At 35.3% G+C, this 23,791-nt stretch overlaps 1 protein-coding gene across 6 annotated transcripts in view; it reads left to right on the plus strand.

Moving 5' to 3' along the window:
• The first annotated feature begins 6,981 nt into the window (after positions 1-6,981).
• Positions 6,982-23,791, plus strand: part of rad18 (RAD18 E3 ubiquitin protein ligase) — a 60,815-nt gene continuing 44,005 nt past the window's right edge. For all 6 annotated transcript variants that reach the window (XM_046851070.1, XM_046851061.1, XM_046851077.1 and 3 more), the window contains exons 1-4: positions 6,982-7,168; positions 9,452-9,530; positions 10,079-10,140; positions 10,326-10,396. In XM_046851070.1, the coding sequence (XP_046707026.1) occupies positions 7,118-7,168; positions 9,452-9,530; positions 10,079-10,140; positions 10,326-10,396 (263 nt within the window). In that variant the 5' untranslated portion in view covers positions 6,982-7,117. The remainder of the gene's footprint in view (positions 7,169-9,451; positions 9,531-10,078; positions 10,141-10,325; positions 10,397-23,791) is intronic.

Here is a 23,791-nt window from a genome sequence, read left to right on the forward strand (position 1 = left end):
TAATAACATGCAGCCTACTTTTTTCAGTGGCAAAAAGCTGTAAAAAACATATCGCATCCTATAAAGTAAAAACTGTACATATATATATATATATATATATATATATATATATATATATATATATATATATATATATATATACACACACACACCCACACCCACACACACATATACAGTGGAACCTTGACATACAAGTTTAATTCGTTCAGTGGCCGAGCTCGTAGCTCAATTTGCTCGCACATCAAATCAATTTTCCCAATTAGAAATACTTAAAATGGCATTATTCTGTTCCAACCCTCAAAATGCCACCCTGTTTTTATATTTCAGGTTATTAAATAATGAAAATACATTTCTAAATAACAAATCTTGTAAAAAAAACATAATAGAAAGAGTATCTAAAGATATAATAAGGTTTTATACAGTGTATTTACCTTGGAGATGAGACGACTAGAGCTAACGAAGACGCTGGCGGGTAGAGGAGATAGGCGGAGGAGGAGGGAAAACTCGTTTTTTGCTACTCTCTATCACTACTGTACACTACGTATCCCTGAACTTTTAATTTTTTACTTTTTCTTCTTTGTTCATCTTAATTTTCGTCACAGTCTTCGCTTTCTGGCTTCACTTCGCCATCTAGCACTCTCAATTTTGTTCTCGCGTAACAAAGCAAAAAAATCGACCGAGTGACGACTCTTATCTCGGAAAACTCGTACATTAATTCACTCATAGGTCAAGGTATCACTGTATATATATATATATATATATATATATATATATATATATATATATAAAACTATATTTATTAAGCTATTAAAACTTTCTTTCGGCTTCTCCCGTTAGGGGTCGCCACAGCGGATCCTCCGCACGTTTGATTTGGCACATGTTTTTACGCTGGATGCCCTTCCTAACGCAACCCTCCCCAATTTATCCAGGCTTGGGACCGGCACTGACAGTGGCTGGGGATGGTTCCCTCACCCGGGATCGAACCCGGGTCGCAGCGGTGAGAGCGCTGCATCTTAACCACTAGACCACCAGGGGACCTATTATTATTAAGCTATTAATAATATAAAACTATTATTATTAAGCATGAAAACAGCAATGCAAGGGTTAAAAAAAAGTAACTTGAGTTAGAGCAGTGTCACTGTGGGTACTTACGGCGTACCGGAAATAAGATTTGTTTTGCTCATGCATGATAACGTTAAAGAATTCACAGCGCTGGCGTTAGCCGCTAACCAGGAAGTGGCAGGTGGCTAATGCTAACGCTATGGATTCTTTAACATTTCATGTCCAGCTTCAATAATTTTTCTTAAAAGTAGAAAATCCTGACAATTCTATTTATTGTTTAACATTTGTTAAAGTATGCAGAAATAAGTAGAACAGTTAGAATCTTTAGAAAATGTAATATTAAATGTAAAACATACACACTAACATTTATTTAATAAATTTAATTTGTGGCAATTTTTATTGATGACTCAATTTAACCAATATAATAAAAAGTATTGCATTAATTGTATTTATTCTATTTATTATTTAAATTACATTTATATTATTTTTCAAATATTTTAGATATTATTTATCCAATATATATATATATATATATATATATATATATATATATATATATATATATATATATATATATATACGTATAACATTATATGTATAACTTTTTCCAACATAACAATAACAAATTTCATGAACATTTTTAAACACATTATTGTATTGAAGTGACATAATGTCTAGATGGATTCTCTAAGGTAGCAAAGGGGCTGTGGGGTGTGCCCAAAATTCGCGGATTTTCGGGGGTCTTAGAACGTAACCCCTGTGAGCTCCATATGTATATATAGTAATTATATATTGCACATTTGCAATCCCATAGTACATGTATTGTATATTTGTATATTTGTATATTTATATATTTATATAAGATTTATTTATATACATTGCTATTTGTACTTCTGGTCAGATGCTAACTGCATTTCATTTGCCCTGTCCTTGTATTCTGCACAATGACAATAAAGTTAAATCTAATCCAGTGCTCGAATTGATTTTCTGAAAGGAAAGCATTGTGTTGTACAGTTTTTCACGGTTCCCTGTTGCCAAGTTAAAGCTTCCCCAATTGAAGCAAAACTCTAAACTCCTAAAGAAGTGTTATGACCAAATGATTTGAGACTGCAGCATTAAAAGTAGTAAACCACTTCTGAAAGTTACTACAGCTGTGGCCGTGGTTAACAATTTTATCTATCTCAGCAGGACCTGGTACCACAAATAGTGACCTGCCAGTATTTGATCACCACGCTATTATATTTGCCACACATTATGGTTATGTTTAGTGTGGTTAACATTCTGAGTGAATCCAGCTTCATGCCAATAAATGACATGCTAGGGACATTTTTTTAAGTTCACACTGAGGTCAAGTTCTGTATTGTATGCAAGAAGGATAAATGTTTTCTGGATGGTCTTTCTCTTATTGGTGGCACATAGAATCCAGTCTTCCAAATAGGGCAGAAATTAATTTGCTTCTAGCCATCACAATTTTTTATTTTTTTTGACTGGGTTAATTTTGAATACACACATGATGCTAGAAAAGACATACCAAATACTGTAGTAGGATTTGATTTGGTAATGTCCAAAATAATTGAGAACAAATATATAAAATGGACACATTGATGTGAACCAGCTACATGGCAGTTCTGATAGTCTTCAAAGACATGTGACTCATGTTAGAGAGTAAGGGCTCGGAGAGTTATATCCACACAACTTTATTGATAAGTTGGGTACATTGATGTGGATTACGACTTTTGAGGTATTAGTTGAGCTCCAAGGTAGAACCCTGCACGGGACAGATTTTTCAGTCCTGCTTCCGCCCCCAAAAACCCGCAAGTTAAATGTATGAGTAGTATTATTTTCAATGCACTGACTGCTTCTTTTCACTACTAATTTCACTTGCTCTACTTTTAAATATATATATATATATAAAAACAAAAATTATTTGAGTTTGACTTTTGGTGTAAATGAACATGGACATGAACAACAACTGGAATGATATCTTATAAAACAACAGGCCAAGGTTTTGTTGTGTTGTATTTTCCTTTCTTTAATAATGCAGTAATATCTGTATCACTCAGAGATTCTCCTCTGTCTTGCGCTTCAGACCTTGTGCCTCTAGCTCTTTTAGTTGCTATTGTTGCTTTTGTTCAGAAGATACATAACAGTTGATTTGTTTTTAGTAATTTATTATTTCTTAAAATATTTTAAGACCATTTTGCAGAAGTCCTGCGAATGATTATATATATATATATATATATATATATATATATATATATATATATATATATATATATATATATATATACACGTACACAGTCCACATTTTTCAGAGTTATAATATTTTACAATGAGTTTTAATTAAAAAACATGGCAAAAAAAAATCATGTTCTCTTTAGAAATGTTACATGTTTGCATGAGTGACTTGTAAATGTTTTGCTAATTTTACTGAAAATAAAATCAGTTACCCACCCTCAGATTTCATTATTGTATTAAATTGTGTACAAATAAGAAATAATGTTGTTGTGATTCCATTCACTTTTATAAAAAAAGAAAAAAAAAAAGAAAAAAAAAAGAAGAGAGAAAATATGCAATAAAGGTTTATGGAGACTATTCTATATATACATTTATTTTATATTGAGCAATAAAATTGCTGTTTAAAATAGCGTTTAACATACACAATGGCAAAGACGTAAAAGAAATATGATATTAAAAAAAAACTAAAAAAATAAATAAATAAATACCATTTAATCTACGTGTGTTCCTACTTTCTGGAATCGTCATTCACCGCATAAACCCCGCCTCTTTGTGAAATCCAACCTACATGCGGCAGAAGTTCCTCTCTCTTGGATGAGTGGCGCCTACTTGCGGCGGAAGTCCCTCCCACTTGGAGGTCTCCGGGCTGTAGCGATACCTATTTGTAATTATGGGTAAATAAAGTTAGCAAACATCATGAAGATTTTTTGATGACTAATTTGTAATGGAGGAACTATGTTTTAAACTGAGTCCGGGTTAAAAGAGAATAATGTTGCATATCTCAGGCAAAATCTTTCCACTTACAAGACTTAACAGCAAAGATTCCTGGCAAATGGTACAGAGGCTTAGCTCTTAGTTTTTAGATATCTATTTACAGAAATCCTTCAGCTCCATTCTGTCAGTCATTTTGGTTGGCATTGTTAAATTGGCAAGTCAGTACATAAGATTTCCTTACTGGGTGGGTGAACAGAATCAAGCGGTTCAAAGAGCAATTTCCAGCAATGTCCAGGTTCCCTAATGCAATCAGAGCAGTTGACAGCACACATGTTGCTATACGAGTTCGAACGGAAATGCTTTTTGTCAATCGAAAGCAATTTCATTTGATAAAAGTCATTTTCATTTCCTAACCCAAATCCTGCACAGGAGAGACATTACACTGATGCACAGTCTCTTGCTAAATCAGTTGTAGAGCACACCTTGGGTCTGTGTAAAGGGCTGTGGTGTTGTCTGGGTATATCACATGGTAGACTGCTACACCAAATATAAAAGGTCTGCCAGATGGAACAGAATGGGTTGTCTTTTCTTATCTCCCATAACCAAAAAGTTAGTAATTTATTTAATATGTGAACTGCTGGTGTGGCAAGTTAGAGCAATAAAGGATGGAGATGGAAATGTGTTGACTAGTGAGGAGAGTGTGTTGAGAAGGTAGAGGGAGTATTTTGAGCAGCTGATGAATGAGAAAAATCAGAGAGAGAGAAGGTTGGATGAGGTGGAGTTGGTAAAGCAGGATGTAGATAGGATTAGTAAGGAGGAAGTGAGAGTGGTTGGAGAAGAGTGACAGGAGTGATTTGTGATAGTAGGGTATCTGCAAGAATGAAAGGGAAAGTTTATATAACTGTGATGAGACCTGCGATGTTGTATGGATTAGAGACAGTGGCATTGAGTAAAAGGCAGGAGGCAGAGCTGGAGGTAGCAGAGCTGAAGATGTTAAGGTTTTCGTTGGGAGTGATGAGGATGGACAAGATTAGAAATGAGTTTATTAGAGGGACAGCGCATGTAGGATGTTTTGGTGACAAGATTAGGGAGGTGAGATTGAGATGGTTTGGACATGTGCAGAGGAGGGACATGAATTATATTGGTAGAAGACTGCTGAGGATGGAGCCACCAGGTAGGAGGAAAAGAGGAAGGCCAAGGAGGAGGATCATGGATGTGGTGAGGGAAGACATGCAGGTAGTTGGTGTAAAAGAGGCAGATGTAGAGGACAGGGTGGTTTGGAGACGGATGATCTGCTGTGGCAACCCTTAATGGGAGCAGCCGAAAGAAGAAGAAGAAGAGTGAACTGCTGGTGTTGTTTACCTACTGTATAATTATTTATGTAGTGTCCAATGTTTTAACCACCGAGCTACTACTTCCCTTATGCAAATATTGTTACTATTAAATGAGCAAATACAAATAACAAATAATTAAAAATAGCAGGCAGGAGGTGATTGCTGATACTGTTGTTCTCTCTCTCTCTCTCTCTCTCTCTCTCTCTCTCTCACTTTCTCTCTTGTCCTCGCTCTCCCTCCCTCTTACTTTCTTAAGCAACACAAGCACTTTCTTAATGTTTTAATTTATACTTTGGCAAACTACACTTTTGGATACGGTGCTTATAGAGTTCAGTTATTGTTCTTGAAATGTTCTTTCTGATTGCTCAACATTATCTCACATCCATTTGGCAGCTTATGTTCATTTTAGCTAATGGTGCTTTCACCTTCCATTTGAGGTTCCCTGGGTTTTTTTTACGGCCCCAAAACATGCATGTATGTGCACAAAGATATAAAGGATTTTGTGTGAAAAGCGTCCTAAGAAGGACTGTCATCCCAACTGGTGTGCATTGTCAAAATTTGTGGTTAGTTTAACCCACTGCATCACCGGCAGTATAAACTGATTACTAAAGATAGTTGAATGTATGAACCACTTCCTCTCCATCTCATCAGCAAACATCAAATAGACATCACAGTAAAAAATATGCCAATAAAATAAACATTCAAATATGACCTATTCAAAATGTTTTCTAAATTTGTAGCAAATAATAATTTGTCAGGTATGTGGACACCCAACCATTGCACCCATATGTAGTTTTTCTCAAATCTCCAGGAGGCACCAACATTTCTAGAATGTGTTTGAAAGTGAAATAAATTTAGATTTCCTTTCACTGGAAGTATGACACTCAAACCTATTTCATCCTAACAATTATATGCTGTATATATACACACTCATCATCCATTTTTATTAAGAACCCTTATATATTTATGCAATTATGTGAAGCCTTTACTCTTTTAAACAGTGCAAACATAATCAGAACTTTTCTTCACCTTATCTTGTAATTTAGTGATTGCCTTTAGTTTGTCTAGAAAGTATCCCAGACTGCCAGGGACCATGTTTACCTTGATTATGTTTTTATTTCTGCCAACATGCTAACCATAGTTATATTACTATGGTTTTATTAAGGCTGTATTTGTAACAGTAATCATGTAATAGAAATCATAGTAATCGAGGCAAAAAACAAGGTTATGCCACAGTATCAATATTATATCATCTCAATTCCATTATCTTTGTCTTAACACTGGGTATGTATAGTTACTGTGTTTTATATCATATAAACAATCTTGTGAAAGAAAACAAGATAAAGTTCACAATTTGTTTTTACAATAGACAATGAAAACATTTTTAAATATATAATTAGTAGAACAGCAAACAGTGTAAATAAAGACTTTTTAACTGTGATTTGAACTCAAACAATAATTGACATAATTTCAATTTACAATATAAAAACTAATATAAGACGAATCGTTAAACAACTACGAACAAACCATCAAGTTAAGACAAAAATCACAAGGTAAAGTAAAAAACAAACAAACATCCAATATCACATCCAGAAACTCTTAAGGCGAGAAAATGTAAGCGGAAGTGGCGGAAGTGACGTCAGTGCGGCAGGAGGAAAAAAAGTGCGCGCGGAATTTCTTCATTTGTTTCAGTAAGAGAGTTGGGTAGTGGAGTGTATAGCGTATATTTAACCAAACAAATAAACCAAATAAGCAAGTTGTTGGATAAAATGTCTCATAGTGTCGAAGCGGATTTACCACCGAACTTGTCATGCCTGAAAGTAAGTTCTGACAATAAAAATTCAGCTCGATAAAATCCCAACCCGGGCAACATTGCTAGACATGTAGCAAGCTAAGCAGCTAGCAACTAGAGTTACAGGCAGTAGTGTTTTTATCCTGCACGGGTTACAGTGAATCTAACATAATAACAGTAAAAATGAACTAAACAATGTTTCACTGTGTTCATACAACAGGGTTTAACATCTGTTCAATAGGACTGCTGATTAGTAGGCTTGCTATGCTAATGCACAACAATAACATTCCGGCATTTATTGAATCTTTCAGTGGCTTTTACGGAAACACCCGAGTTAGTCCGAGCCCGAAGGATAGTTTTTTACTGAGTTATTCTACCTTCAATGCATTTAAATGACCACAACACGCTTTAAAAGTTTCCAAAGATATCTCACTAGTTTGTGACAAATTGGACATATATGGATAAATGTCTGAGGACACCAGACTTTTCCAGTCTATATGTGGCTCACCTTGAAAGCAGTTGTATAGGATCTTTAGATGTGGTGACATTATTAGAGGGACAGTGCATGTAGGACGTTTTGGTGACAAGGTGAGGGAGGCGAGATTGAGATGGTTTGGACATGTGCAGAGGAGGGACACGAGTTATATTGGTAGAAGAATGCTGAGGATGGAGCCACCAGGAAGGAGGAAAAGAGGAAGGCCAAGGAGAAGGTTTATGGATGTGGTGAGGGAAGACATGCAGGTAGTTGGTGTGAAACAGGCAGATGTAGAGGACAGGGTGGTATGGAGATGGATGAGCCGCTGTGGATGAAGAAGATGATGATGATGATGATGATGTGGTAACATTACAATTTCCCTTCACTTGAACTCGGAGACCCAAGCCTGTTCCATCAAGACAATGCCCCTGTACACAAAGCCAACTCCATAAACATCTAGTCATCATGGGTTGGAAGATTTTGAGTGACCTGTTATTGAGCTCCGACCTCAACCTTACTCTTTGGGATGAATTGGAACGATGACTGCACCCCAGGCCTCCTCACCCTACATCAGTACCTGTCCTTAAGAGTTACTAAAAGTTTTACTTGTCACATACCTTACAATATGATGAAATTCTTTCTCGCATATTCCAGCTTGTTAGGGAAGCTGGGGACAGAGTGCAGAGAGGGTTAAGGGCCATACTCACCGGCCCAACAGTGGTAGCTTCCAATCAGTAACCCTGAGCTTTAACCAATGAGCTACTAATGCCCTTTGCTTCTGAATAAGCACATATCTCAACAATCACACTCCATAATGTAATGAAACAACTTCCCAAAAGAGTGAAGGTTATTATAACAGCAAATGGGAACTAAATGTGGAATGGGATGTTCACAAAAAGAACATAGAATCCTTTGTCTATAAATTGTATAGTAGTTGAGAGAAAGAAAGTTAAATAATTATTCGATATCCAGTATAGTTAGATTAGATTCAACTTTATTCTCATTGGGCAAGGTACATATACAGAGCCAATGAAATGCATTTAGCATCCAACCGGATGTGCATAAGTGGCCTATTAGAAATAAATAGCAATATGTTAAATGAGGGTTTGGGTCCATATGTACTGTACAGGGTTGAAAGTGACATGTACAGAAGGTGCAGTAGGTACTGTGGTATATAATGTTAATATACAGTATAACTGTGCAAGATTGTGCAGAGGAAGACATCAAGAAGATAAAATGGTCAAATAACATAAGTACTATTCTGTGTTTTCTGTCCATTCTGTTATACTGTGTAATAGTTTGCTATACAGGTTTAATTGGTTAAAGCTCAGTAACTTGGGTTCTTTAAAAAGCTCTGTTGTGTAAATAAATACCCCATACACATTTAAATAATGAGCCTTATTTTTGAATCAAATATTCATAAATGTAATCAGTACTAGGGAGCTGTGTGGAATTAGTATTAGTTTCAGATACATTCCATGTCCCAGGCTGCATTAGGTTTGAGAAGTTCTGCTCTGTGTGGTAATCCTGTTTAATAAATCTGCACTACACATTTAAATTTGAGTGTGACATGAGCGCTTAATCAAGCAAAGCAAAGCAAAACAAAAAAAGATGTCCTAATAGTCTCTGATGCCTCCTTATCCTGTATAAGGGATCTGTCGCAGTCCTACATTAACACTAGTGTATGTTTAATATGCGTAATATATCTGGATCGTTGTTGTACTGTTTTATACAGAATACCAAAGTGTACATCTTAAGAAATGTATAATATTGCATATGAATGAATTAGAGTTGTTCTGTATCAGTTCTCTTTTGATTTTGTTTTTTAAAAAACAGAATTTCGACACTTTGCTCCGATGCCCCATTTGCTTCGACTTCTTGAATATATCCATGATGACTCAGTGCTCTCATAACTGTAAGTACAGCATGTAACCCAGCAGTTGGTCACAGTAGTGAAGCGTATTTATTTATTAGTATCTGATTTTGTCCTGTGTTCTGATGTTGCAGGCTTTGGCAAATAAATTTTAATTCTGTTTCAAAATGTTTTTTTTTTTTTCTTTTTTTCATTATTATCATCATTTAATTTAATGACACAAACTGTCCATAAAAAGACAGCAATACAACAAACAAAGCAACAATTACAACCAAAAAAAGGTGTGTTGTGTAATATGGAGTGGATGTGTGTGTGTGTGTGTGTGTGTGTGTGTGTGTGTGTGTGTCCTGTACATTTGTACAACAATTTCCAGTTTGGCCCCGTCATGTTACCTACACTGCTTAATATGGAAATATGGATTAATATAGAAATAACTGACAAAATGACTTCCCCACCAGATTGTTTCTCTCTTTCTCAAAATTTTTTTAGAACGACTGAAATATTGCCAAATGTCTGCCACAGTATGCATGTGATTTAATATGGTGAAAAAGAATTATTTTGATTAGATTGTTGTTTGCTTTTTTCCACAGTTTGCTCCCTCTGTATACGCAAATTTCTTTCCTACAAGTTGCTGTGTCCAGTTTGCAACACGGTGGGTATTACCCAACTGCACTTGCTCTCTATAGCCTATTCCATTGTTCTGTAACATAATATTGGTAATTTAAAATCATTTATCTGTTAGTTCAGATTACTGGTGTTGTAAATCATGTCTTGAGTAAAGGTGTAACTATATTAAGTTGAATATGTATCAAAGTTAATATCAACTTTCAATTTCAGCCCCTGACAGAACAAGAGCTGAGGAACAACAGACTGTTAGATGACCTTGTTCAGAGCTTCCAAGCTGTGAGGTAATGTTCATGATTTCAACTAGGATGTGCAGCAAGAAAAGTATCATTTCTTCTTATCGCAAGACATTATATGAAATTACAGTGGAACCTTGACCTACGAGTTTAATTCGTTCCGTGGACGAGCGATAATCAGAGGAGGAGGGAAAACTTTTTTTACTTTTACTACTGTACACTATGTATACCTAAACCTTTAATTTTTTGCACATTTGCTTATTTTTTGCTTATCTTAATTTTCGTCACAATTTTCGCTTTCTGGCTTCGCCATCTAGCAGCGGCGTCTCGAGCTTGTACATCAATTTTCGAAAAATCGACCGAATGACCGCTTGTATCTTGAAAAACTCGTACATTAATGCACTTGTAGGTCAAGGTACCACTGTACATGGTTCTTATATGTTGTCATGATTTAAAAATTCATGTAAAATGTGCATAAGAGTGAAAGACTCAATATGACGCATGAATATGTGGGCAAACGTTTGTGGAGACCTGACCATAAGAGTCGCTTTTGCTTTTTGAACATTCCATTTCACATTTAGTTCTCATTTGCTGTTATAATAACCTCCACTCTTCTGGAGGTTGGATTTTGGCGTGTGGTGATGGAGATTAGTGGTCATTCAAATTGTTAGTAGTAAAGTCAGATACTGATGTAAGTTGAGGAGGGCTGTGGTCCAGCCGGTATTCTAATTCATCCCAAGGTGTTCATTAGGGTTAGAGCTCTGTAGCAGGGCACTCATGGTCTTCCACTCCAAACCGTCTTCATGGATATGACTTTGTGCACAGGGACATTGTCATGCTGGAACAGGTTTGAGTCTCCTAGATCAAGTGAGGGGAACATTTTATTCTATCACATGCAAAGAACTTCTATATAAATGTGTGCTTCCAACTTTGAGAGAAGACTTTAGAGAAGAGTCACATATAGCTGAAAAAGTCAGGTGTCCCAATAATTTTGTTCACATAGTGCATATGTTTGAGTCTAAATAAGCATGTGTGCATCCATAGGTTCTATTCACTAGAAATATGGATGAAGTTAAAAAAATAAATTAAAAAACAAAAATCAAATGTCACAATGAATCAGTTTAAATCTCCATTCAAGGCTTAGAGATTCTCTAATGCAAGTTCTCTTATCCTAATCACTAATATAACGACACACAGTTGACTGTTTAGTTGCATTAAAAAAAAGATAAATTGCATTAGAATGGTATTACTGTAGAAAATGTTTATTATACAGAAACTATTATTTTTGTCCTTGCTGTATTACTGTGTATATTTATGCACTTGTCACACCATTGGGTTCCCAAAAAATACATAATACTGATGACTTATGATTATAAACATTGTCATGGTTTTGAGAATGAACAGCTACAAATGATATATACATGTATATATATATACCTGGCCAAGGTTATTGATTTTTTTTTTTTATTAGTATAATTTAGATTCACTTAATTCCTATCTAAATATTATAGTTTTTGCTCTTGCATCAGACATGGCTTTTTCATTTAAGATAAAAGTAGGTAATGATGGATTTTGAATAAATCAATTTCAAATGCTTTTACAGATCAACACCTCTGTAGATAAGAAAATTCATAAATCTTTTTCCCTTTTGCGATCACTGATTGACAGAAAGAGAGGGAATAAAAGCTTTGCCAAGTCTTCATCTGATGTGATAAAATGTCAGTTCTTGTTCTATAAAAGACTTGATGTTTTAACCCAAATCAACTGAGGCTAAAAATATGTAATCCAAATGTGCAAATTACCGGCAAATCCAATGATCTTGACTTATATGAAGTTTCTATTAGAAAAAGGAGAGCTAAGAAAGCATAGGCTCTATTGGGTAATAACATTTTTTATACTGATTATACAGTAGTAAAACATTTCGAACACTTTGTTAAATCACATTTTATTGGGCATCAGCTGCTGTGATGAGAAACATTTGGGAGAGTGCAATTTTTCTTTTTCTGTTTCCGTTTGAAAACTACACAGCCGAGAGCTACACTATAAGCACAGAGATCTGGTGAAGTATCCTGCTTACTTCGAACAAAAGGCAGGAATTGCCCCCCAAAAAAAGTGTCCTTTTCCCTCGATACATGTTATTTTATTATTTTCAAAAGAACTGGAGTAAAGTTTACTAAAGTAAAGTAGTAGTCTAAGTTTTATTTTTGACAGTATACTACATCTACCCGAAATGCAAAAACACATCACTCATTGTGCAAATAAATATAATTTTATTCTGTATCTCAATTAATAGATGTTCTGGTTATACTATTACCAGCACAGCACACACATGCTTCTGAATAGCTTTTTAACCTGAATGTGACTTGCATCCAGCCCAAGTTGATTATTTTAATTTGAGTTTCGGTCTGCAGTCAAGCCAAACTCTATCGAAAACAGAGTGCACATATGTAAAGCATTTTGCAGTAACTACCGTAGTTCTGCTGTAAAACGTTGTGCAGTGCTGTACAATGGGCTGTTTAACGTTTTCTTTATTGTTTAAGGTATTTAGGTTTACAGGGGCCAAATGAAACAAAGGCTGAATTTGGCACTTGTATTTGACACATGATTTAGAGCAGTGAGAGGGTTTTAGTGGTGTGGGAGCATTGCCACTCATAGCTTCAGCATCCTTAGTTTGATCCTGATCTCCTCATTCTCATTCTCCTCGTTCTCCTCATGTTTCTTCTTTCTATCTTCACCTTTTATGTTATGTCTAGGATAAGAGATTTAAACAGCATGTGCTCAGGGCATTTTTTTTTTTTTGTAGCAAACAAAGTCTATGATCCCAGAGCAGGGGAGGGGGTGCATTTTTCTAAATCTTGGAAATGTCCAAGTGCTAAGTGTGGTGTTTTCAGAATTCTGTGCTTAAACTCTGAATTTTGGTTTTAATTATAGTGTATCACCATCGCAGACCTAATGTTTAATGTCAAAGAAACGAGCAGTCACACTGTATGACATTTGTGTATTTTTTTTAATTTATTTATTTTTTTCTTCCCTCAGCACTCTCAACTTTATATTGTGTTCAGATGAAGGGATATCTTTCGGCTGCTCTTTAATTAGGGATTTCATTAAATACTTGGTCCTTTGTGATGGTTCCTCTTCAAGGGTTTGTGTAAAGAGACCTGTAAAATACATCTTTTTATTTTAGATGTTACAAAATATTGTCTTTGCCCTTGTCAGTCATAAGTGGTAATAATAGCACTGGCATTTTATAACCGTGCACAAAACTATGACACGATCAGTTGGTGATATATTTATAGTCAGTCAGTCATTTTATCCAATGTTCTCAACATAAGCATGTAGGTGAAAGACACTGTTTACAATATCTCTGGTCATGTGTCTTATCTGGTCACTCAGGCCACTTTTGTTGCTGTTAGATGTTTGTGACCACATTAAATTTGTAAACTAAATAACAGTGTCCCTGACCTCATTAATATACCATTTATTTCACATTATAGCCTGAATTGTGGTTTAGTTTATTTTCTGAATCAACAACTTCTTAGTTGTCTTATGTACATTATCTCTTTATATCAGTGAACTAAAATGGCATTTTTAAAAATTATATTCCAGCCTATGACATTAAAATATTACAGCTCTTAATGTTAAAAAATTGGTCTTGATGTAAGTCTTTATAGTGTACTGGGGTTGGAAGGGTAGATTTTGAGTTGTCAGCTAGTGGTTTACATTGTTAAATTCTTTGAGTACACTGAATGTTTAGCAAGCAAAAGTCCATACATGCATTTTCATGATCTTATAACTTTTGTCTGTTGAAAACCTTAGAAACATAAATCGTTTAATTAGACTACAGCGACTGTATTGTATTTGAGTTTTTAGCTTTCTGATCTGTGACCAGGCTAGCTGACAGTGTGTATTTTGTTCTGTTTCAAACAGCAATTTTAGTAATAAAAGCATGCCTTCCAAGCACCCAAGTATGTCTCATGCTTGTCGTGAAAAAAAGAAGAGGAAAGCCATCAGTTTAGAGCAAAAAAAAAAATATAAATCAGCATTAAGCAGGAAAGACTGTCACAGACATAGCACCATCTTCGACTTAGGATAATTTTTTACTTATGATGGGGTCGTTGTAACGTATCTCCATCGTAAGCTGAGGACTACCTTTATTCTAATGATTATTCCATTAATAAATAGAGTAATCAGATTAGAAGTACTTTATTCTTTACTAAAGAGCAATACGAAATAAAAGGGAGAAGAAAAGACATTTTAAGTCTCTTAAAACTAACAAGTAATTTGTTTAACTTTTTAGAAATTTTTTTATTGCTAAAATTACATACAAAATATTGGTGAATAATAGCCATGTAAATACAAATACTGGTGTGTTCAAAAAGTCCCTCTGCAGTGGCCACGTAGAGTAGGTGATGGGAAACTATTTGTTTAATGAAACTCATAATTATTAAACTCATGTGATTGTTAAAAGCAGGTGGGGTGTGATTAGTACAAAAACAAGCACCCAGATGCCAGTATAAGTTAAGGTTGGTGCCAGTCTAAACACCTGATGGTTTCATTTTAAAAAGTTGTCGACTGGCTGAATAGAAACATTTCCTTTGAGTTTGTGTTGGTCAGGATTGTCTGTGATGCTTTTTAAATGACAGTGGGTGCATTTTGACACCACACTACTGATGAAACATGATCACTTGGTCATTATAGATGATTTGAGACATAAAAAAAGTTCAGCTTTGAACAGTTATATGCCTCAGCTGTCCACTTCTCATAGGATCATCCAAAAAAGATAATAACTCTGTCTGAACAGAGACAGAATTTCAACCAGAAACAAGTGTGACACTTTTCTAAGATCAGAGAGCAATGATAAAGCACACTCCCACTCATGAGTTCTGTGATGTTTCTCTGTCATGTGCTGGAACGTGGACATGAATTTTATAATTGCTGCTTTAATGTCAACACTTCTTCACATGCACCTTATTCTTCAAGCCCTGCAAATAAACGTTGATCTCGAATAAGACCTCGGAAAGACTGATATAGTGGAAATCTGTCGTGATGATTGAGAATGCAAGGCAGCAGTGAATAATGAGAAATCAATTACTTTTCTTCATATAAGTTGGGTTACTAATGGAACACTGACTTCCTCTACATTGTGCTTTGAGTCTAGTTTGCTAGCAGACATCAGTCTTTCCAACTCTGTCTGGTGTGTGAGGGATAATTTACTACGTGCTGGAACAAAAGATGGCCATCAGTCTGGGGAGAGCAGTACCTTAGATATGTGTTCCTCTCAGTTGCTTAATTTCCTGTTGTAGCCTGCTGACGTGAAAGGCAAAGTACATCATGGACCTTACAGGCAATATAGGTGATGCTTTTTTTTTTTTTTTTTTTTTTATCTGATCGTGTGTGTGTTGTGTGTGTGTGTGTTTAGAGAATTGATTGGGCCGATAGTATGGAATGTTCTCAATGTTGGACTTTATCTGACGTTGTAAACATTCTACAGGTTGATCATGACTTTAAAATAGTTTTTGATAATTATGGTAAAGTGTAACAACAATTAAACAAAAAAGTGTCATACGTAGGAAAAAGTAAAAGGCATTAAGAGCCAAACGAATCAAATTAATCAATACACTTTTTTTATTATATTGATTAAATTGGTTCACTAACAAAATAAATGCAAAAATAAAATAAAATTCTTTACATTTGTTAGAGCACATTTGGGTAATAAAGATAATATAACTGTTCTGCTTATTTCAGCATTTCAGCTTTAACAAAAGTCTTCATTCCTTTATTCATTTACTCCCTCGATGTGTGAAGATTTTTTCCTTTTAAGAGTAATAACATAAAACGCTAAAGAATTCATAGCGCTAGCGCAAAGTCTCAAAGTTTTTTCCTTGCCATAGTCACTGCCCATAGGGATAAACTTATGAGGCTAAAATTTATATTTGCAATCTTTACATTTTTGTAAAACTTCTGATGTTCAATGTTAAGAGCTATAGAACAAAATGTAATTGAATGTCAATTGTGAAGTCTATATACATTTAAATTTTACAGAATGCGCAAATTGGGACCTCTGGTGTCCAAACAGTTCAATTTTATTGCATGCATTAGTAACAGAATGCTGATAGAGCATAGTTCCATGATGCACATCTTTACGTTTTAGTATTATATAGCGATGGACTATTAAAAGTAAAGGAACTACCCAGTATGATGTCTTAACCATAAATTATGGCTAAAGGAAATACTCACTCTTGTACGTTTGTCTGGTTCCTCTCAATGTTTCTTCCTCATTACATCTAAGGGAGTTTTTCCTTGCCACAGTCGCCATGGTTGCTCATCAGGGATAAATACACACCATTCACCTTGACTGTTGATTTCTGTAAAGCTGCTTTGAGACAATGTCTGTTGAGAAAAGCGCTATACAAATAAACTTGACTTGACTTGACTTGACTTGACTAAACTAACTTGCGTTAAATCCTTGTGTAAATGAAGTGGCAGTAATGTGACGAATTTTTTGTATGCTTTGGTGTGGGGTAAATGAAATAATCTTCATCTGCTGTCATACATAAATCCAATCATGATAAATTGTCATTTTTGCGTTACAATTCAAGGAGCTCGTAATCTGTCATATTTAACAAATGTTATTTAGTCAAAGTAAATTAATCCCTTGTAGTGATTCAACTTGTGGCTTATCCTGTAGCAGTAATAAATTTACACAGTTGCCGGCTATAACCAATTAGCAGTCTCTGACATCGTTCTTAATGGATTTCTCCCCCTTCTCTTTACAAAACCCTGCCTGCTCTGTGAGTCTTGAAGGATCTGTTGCATAAACACCTCATGTCCTGACAGCATAGTAATAGGATTCAGTCAGGGATTTCTGCTACAATGGATTCAAAGCTTTTTATTGGAATTGATTACTTGTTTATGGTAGTTTGGTTTCATGCCCATACAGTTATGATGATCCAGTTTTTCCTACACAGTTTTACACTAAAAAAAATATGAACTGCTTAATATGTACCTACTAAACATGCAAATGTTACACATATTTTTCACTTGCTTTAGTGATTTTAAAAATTGATTTCTTTTAGTTTTAGCTCATTGATGTGACAAGTATGCACTGGAGTCAAATTATAAACCAAACAGAGGGGTTTGTACACATTTTATTGCATATAAAACATACTATTTCATCCCAGTGTGGTAGTGCATCAGTAGACCAAATCAGCTTTACGTTACAGCAGAAAACTTGCAGCTAGATAATGGGAACAGAATGATCCTAACCCCTGCTTATTGGGGTCTGACATTACAGTCTCAAACACAACAAAATCTAACAGTGTTTTGCTTCACTACTTTGGGTTTGCACTGACCACTACCTAATCAGACTCTCTACTACCTACTACCACAGACCTTCAGAATCTGGCCTATAGTGCAGACAGGTTTTGGTTGTACGAAAGGGAAAAAAATTATACTCCATAGAAAATATATTTTTGTAAGCTGTGCAAATAATGTTACTGTGAATGGCAGAAACACAAGTAGTCTTTCTGCAGTCTAAGAATTTGGCAGGTCAGTAAATACAGGGAATCATTTCTGCATAATTTCTCATGTATTTTTTTCAAACATAATTATTTCATATAGTGCGGAAATGTACTACACACGTAGCACTGTTTCTTTGCGGAACATTATTACTTGCACATCACCCACTAAACTCTGGAACGCGCTAGACATGTAAACACAGAAGATGTTGCAGAATTAAAAAAATGAGCAACAGGCAGAATCTCGCAATTCTGACTTTTTTACTTGCAATTTCGACTTTTTTTTTTTTAGCCAATCGGGCAAGTCTCTGTAGTATCAGAACCTTTATACATTGAAAATAAAATGGGCTACAATTAGTAGAATCGCATGGTATCATAACAAAGCGTCTGATTCCTAGAGAGAATTTTGAGATTTTTCTGTGGTGGAAACGAGCTACCATATGATTCAGGCCATAGAAAACAACAAAGTTTCCAAAATGATAATTTAAAACTAAAACATAAAGAAAACACCGTACAGTGCGTTTACATTTTTCTTTTCTTTTCTTTTTTTTTTTTTTTTTTAGAGTAATCTGAAATTAACTTTTTTATTTATGATTTTTATATATTTGCATTATGATGTTATATGGCAATTAAATGCACCAAATTTGACAGATGTTCTTGTCTGCATTTTCAGAAATAAAATGTTCATTTGTCTAAAAAGGAAACAAATTAAGAAGATAATTTTGATAATATATTTTGTTTAGAAAGGTCTGTAATAGCTGCATTTAATGGGCTTTCGAATAGTTGAAGATGGCATAGACTCCATTCTTCTTCAACAATAAAAATTGGCGTTACAATAACGCCTTAGTTCTTCTATAAATCGACTGTATGATGACACTCCTGCCAGCAAAAAGCTTCTAGGTCCTTTTATTAGCTTCTAGCAGATTCAATTGTTTACCATTTATTTTTTTTTTTTTTTTTAAAAACATGAATTGTAATCTCTCAACCCTAGTTTTTTTACTTTTTCTTTTACAAACAGATTTACTGACATTCTTTCTAGAATAAAAAAAAATTCAGACTTTCTCTGTGAAGTCTGGGACTGGCAAAAAAAAAAAAACAGCCACATGTAAATACATTTAATCCACAGTGCTTGACTGTAAGGAAATGATTTTATGGTGGTGGTCTGTGTTGGCTCTTTGCCAAACACAAAACTTCAGTTTCACTTACAGACTCATCCATCCTGAGAGCTCTCCAGACCTTTTCCAGCTTGTCCAAAGTCAAAGTGGAGCATTATCATCATTATTGTTGTTGTTATGGCATATTTGGCTGCTCATTAAATGCAGTTTTTGTTTTCTGTGTTCATTCCTCTCTTTATTGTTAGTCTGCATGATTTTCTAGAAGTGTTTATGGAGTTTGGGAAATGTCAGCATTTAGTTATTTTCATTGTGGCCCCAGGGGAAATGCTGTTAGGAAGTCCACTCTTTGGCAAAGTTGTGATTGTTTTTAATGTGAGCAGTTTTGTCCTACAGTCAATTTCTGGAATGGATGCGTAACCGCAGCCAGAATGTTTAGCATCCTCTGCTTTCTTTCTCACTATAATATCTTCTAATAATAGCTTCAACCGACTTGGTTCTTTGCATTTTTCTGGTTGCTGATGCCAAAACACAGCTTTCCCGATCCGAGCTTGGCTAATTGTCAAATGGTTGTATTTTTTAGATTTTATGTTCCAGTAAATAAAGTTGATTTAATAGGAAGTTTTTGGCTTAAAAAGGTTACCTATCATGCAGTGGGTACCCAAATGTTTCATTCCTGACAGTTGGTGTTGCATATTTACATTTCTATTCATCAGTAAGTTAAATTGAGTCCGAGGGGATATGGGGATGTAATTGGGCTTCTGGCCTTAGTATCGATTTTCTCTCTGATCTGCCATTGTGCTTGGCCCGCCTGCTCTGTCCTCTTTCTCCCACAGCTTGTGACTGACCAGTGAACTCCTAAAGACAGCGGTGTGTACAGAGTGAAAAGTTCTGGTCTAAATTAGATTATTAATGACAGATTTTTTCTGATTTTCAGATTTTTTTTTACATTTGTGTAGTGAAATCATTTAATACTTTTTTCTATTTAGTGGATTTAAATAAGTTCCTTATTGAATTGATTCCAAAAGTATAAAACACACACTGACTGATTTATTGATATGACTTTCAGACACAGTAAGATGTCAGGTTTAACAGTGAAGCTGGTGTTTTTTTATTATTTCTTTAACCACTGTTGTAGTTTGTTGTTGTAGTGTGCATTTAGGAAATTGCATGTGTGCCAGATATCTCATCTGATCCACTGTGAACTGCAGTTCTCTACAAACAGAAGTGTGCAGTGCGGTTACTGTGACCCGCACAGTTTACATGTGCACACAATGCCCAATTAGTTCTTTTGTGCATTGGTCTTATGCTTCTTAACAATACATCTGATTTGACCCGAGACCCCAAGAGTAGAAAAGCAAGTGATTGGAGGGAGAGAAAGGAAATGGGATATCCATTTGACATTCTTGTAATCAACTTAGCAAATAAATCCAAAATCTTTACCATTTAATAGTGTAAAGCAAATTGATCAATATCTGTATGCTCAGCAAAACTTACTTCAAATAAACTAGTTTTATATTTATTGAAATTGTATTTACTAAAGCAATGAAATTGCCGAATGGGTTCAGGTAAACTAATGAAACTCTTTATAATAAATCAGATACGCTCCCACTAAATCGGGCTGCACCACATCATAAATATGGATGAGGTTCCTCTGACGTTTGACCTGCCGCTCACTCGGACTGTCAACAGGAAATGCGAATCATTCATCACGCTGAAAACAACCGGGCATGAAAAAACGCACTTCACCTGTGTTCTGAGCGGCACGGCATCAGGAGAAAAGCTTCACCGATGGTGATTTTTAAACGCACAACGACGCCAAAAGAAAACCTTTTGAGAGAAATAGTTGTGAAAGGAAGGAGGAAGACAGTGAACAATGACTTTCTTGGTAGGCTACTGTTTAGATACAAGTCGTGTAACAGACACTGTCTTTCGTTAAAGCCTGTGTAAAGTTCATTAGTTTCAATTTAGGCATATTAATTTTCAAAATAAAAATCTTTGTAAAATTCAGTGGGTGCGGCTTATAATTGGGTGCGCTTAATAGTCCGGAAATTACGGTGAATTGAGAAATCTTTAACAATTATGGAGTGACTCGCTGCAGCGACTACCAATAGGAGTAAAAACAGAGAAGTAATAGTTGTGCCACCCAGTAATAAAAAAGAATAGCAATGTCTACTGTCGACAGTGGCTGGCTATGTGTGAATATGACTTTAGTTGGAGCAGACGCTTGATGAGTATGCAAATTATGTAAATTATGCAATACTCTTTTGTCATCAGATCATGGCCTAGTTGAGAACCTACAGGTGATTTCATCATGTTAAACAGTGGAGTTAAACTCATAACCCAGAGGCTTCACGTTGCCGAATAGGTCATTCTTCTTTGCAAGAATGGTGTTCTTTGCTGAAGTATTATTGCAGCTTGTGGTAGTCCAACACCTTATTATGACCCACTGTTGCAATAAATTCCTCTCATGTTGCTGTAATTAATTATCAGTAACTTCAGACTGGAATGTATACAAGGTGACCTACATTCCTACATATTTCAGTTTTGTCTAACAAATGAATTTCCTGAATGATTTTTAAATGTGTACAGGTGAAAAGCACAACGTTAACAGTAAGAGGTATTGAGTGTGAGCTGAAAACCACTACGCATGCTTAACTTGAACAAGTCCTTAGCAAATATTTATCTATTTAAGTATTCCTTTTATAATTAAAATGTATCTTTTTTTTGTATTAACAATAAGAATTAATGACATTTTGCTGCTTCAGGCAATGGAGAACAAAACAAACTTTGTTATTCACTGTTCACATAATTTAGATGTCAACAGCCCCAGAGTATCCAGTGTGATCATTTCAGTAGTCGAGTATTCTACCGTTTATTAATCAAGCAATCAGATAAGAAGTTTTTTAAAAATATACAAGAATACAAGAATGTCTGTGAAAACTAAACCCATTTAGTGCATTTAATTGCCATATTACATCAAAATGCAAATATAAAGAAAATCATAACTAAAGATAAAAAAAATGTTTTTGAATGATTTTAAAAAAGGTAAATGCACTGTACAGTGTTTTCTATGTTTTAGTTTGAAATGATCTTTAAGTGTTTAAAAGCTCTGGCATGGAGGAGTTGCTGTTGGATCTATGATGATCTCAGTTGTTGAACTATTTTACGAGTTGCTCAGTAGCTCCTGGTTCCACGGTATTAACTGACTGTATTAGACTGTAGAAAGGACATTACTCATAATCACATTGCAGTGCTCATGGTAGTTCTCACTCTCCAGTGTTTTTTTTTTTTTAAGATTTATAAATCTTAAAAACTCTCTTTGTCACCCACATGAGGATGGTTCCCGTTGTGAGTCTGGTTCCACTCATGGGTTCTTCCTAAAACCATCTAAGGGAGTTTTTCCTTGCCACATTTGCCCCAGGCTGCTCATCAGGGGTAAATACACATCATTCCCTTTAATTCTTAAGTTCTGTAAAGCTGCTTTGAGACAGTGTCCATTGTAAAAATCGCTATAGAAATAAACTTTAACTTGAACATTGGAAACTTCTTGTTGTTTTCTTTGGCCTGAATTTTCTCCTCACCCCTTTAACTAAACTATGATTATATAGTAATATATATTTAAAGCAAATTACAAAAATGGCAGGACATGTTTCAAACAGCCAACACTGCCAAACACCAAGGTGTTTCTTTTTTTTTTTTGCTGCAAATTGGAAAACTTCGCTTTATACATATAATGCAGCAGGTTATAAATGTACACTGGTTATATATCAATTACAGTCTGTGATAGTGTGAATGTACTAGGTCTTCTCTATGAGTGGAGTGGTATCTCAGTGGTTAATGTGTTGGGTTACTGATCGGAATGCCGGGGGTTCAAGCCCATATATCACTAAGCTGCCACTCTTGGGCCCCCTGAGCAAGGCCCTTAACCCTTTGTGCGCCAGGGGTGCCGCATCATGGCCAACCTTGCACTTTGACCCCAGCTTCTGAGCAAGCTGGGATATGGGAAGAACGAATTTCACTGTGCTGTAATGTATATGTGACATAAAGGCTATTCTATTCTATTCTATTCTATTCTATTCTATTCTATTCTATTCTATTCTTTTTAAATGCCACACCTTCTATAAACTATGATTGCCAGGCTTTAATTAAAAGCTTATTTTTGTTTGGTTATTAAGGGCCGAGCTGACTAAGCATTTAATATGAATGGTTTGTACTTTCCTACATGAAAAAGCACAAGTGAAGCTCTTTTAAGGTGTTCAAAGGAAAATGAACACGTAATTCAAAAATAGTCGGCACTGGTAGTAAGTCTGATCTGTGAGGGAAGCTGTTCTGGTGGGAGGTTGCAGCTTCTGGTGGTGAGCCATCCCGTTCTAATGATAGTCATCATGTGTCAGTTGTAATCCACACTGTGTGGATATAGCAAATGCTCCCTAAGAGCTGCTTTTGGTTTTCATCCTTTCCTCGGCCTGGTGTAACTGGATAACACAAAACAATAAAGAATATTTTAATGCAACGGATAAGCTTGTGGGACTCGTAGCCCGTACTTATTCCATCACTCAGATGCACTAGGGCTGGGTGATGTGGACAAAATTCTTATTTCACGAGGTGGATAACTTTGTTTTGTAATGAAAAATGCAATTATGATATATTATACTTTCTCTAAAATAGATAAAAAAAAAAGTGAAAAGCACTTTTTCTTTTCTCCCTTTGTTTGGCAGTGGCATTAAACAGAACTCTCACAAGTGAGAACAAAAAAAATATCACACTGTCAGAATGGGAGCAATATGAATGCAAAATATTAAATATTAAAA

The sequence above is a fragment of the Silurus meridionalis genome, chromosome 1, assembly GCF_014805685.1.
Source record: "Silurus meridionalis isolate SWU-2019-XX chromosome 1, ASM1480568v1, whole genome shotgun sequence".
NCBI classification, from domain to species: Eukaryota; Metazoa; Chordata; class Actinopteri; order Siluriformes; family Siluridae; genus Silurus; species Silurus meridionalis.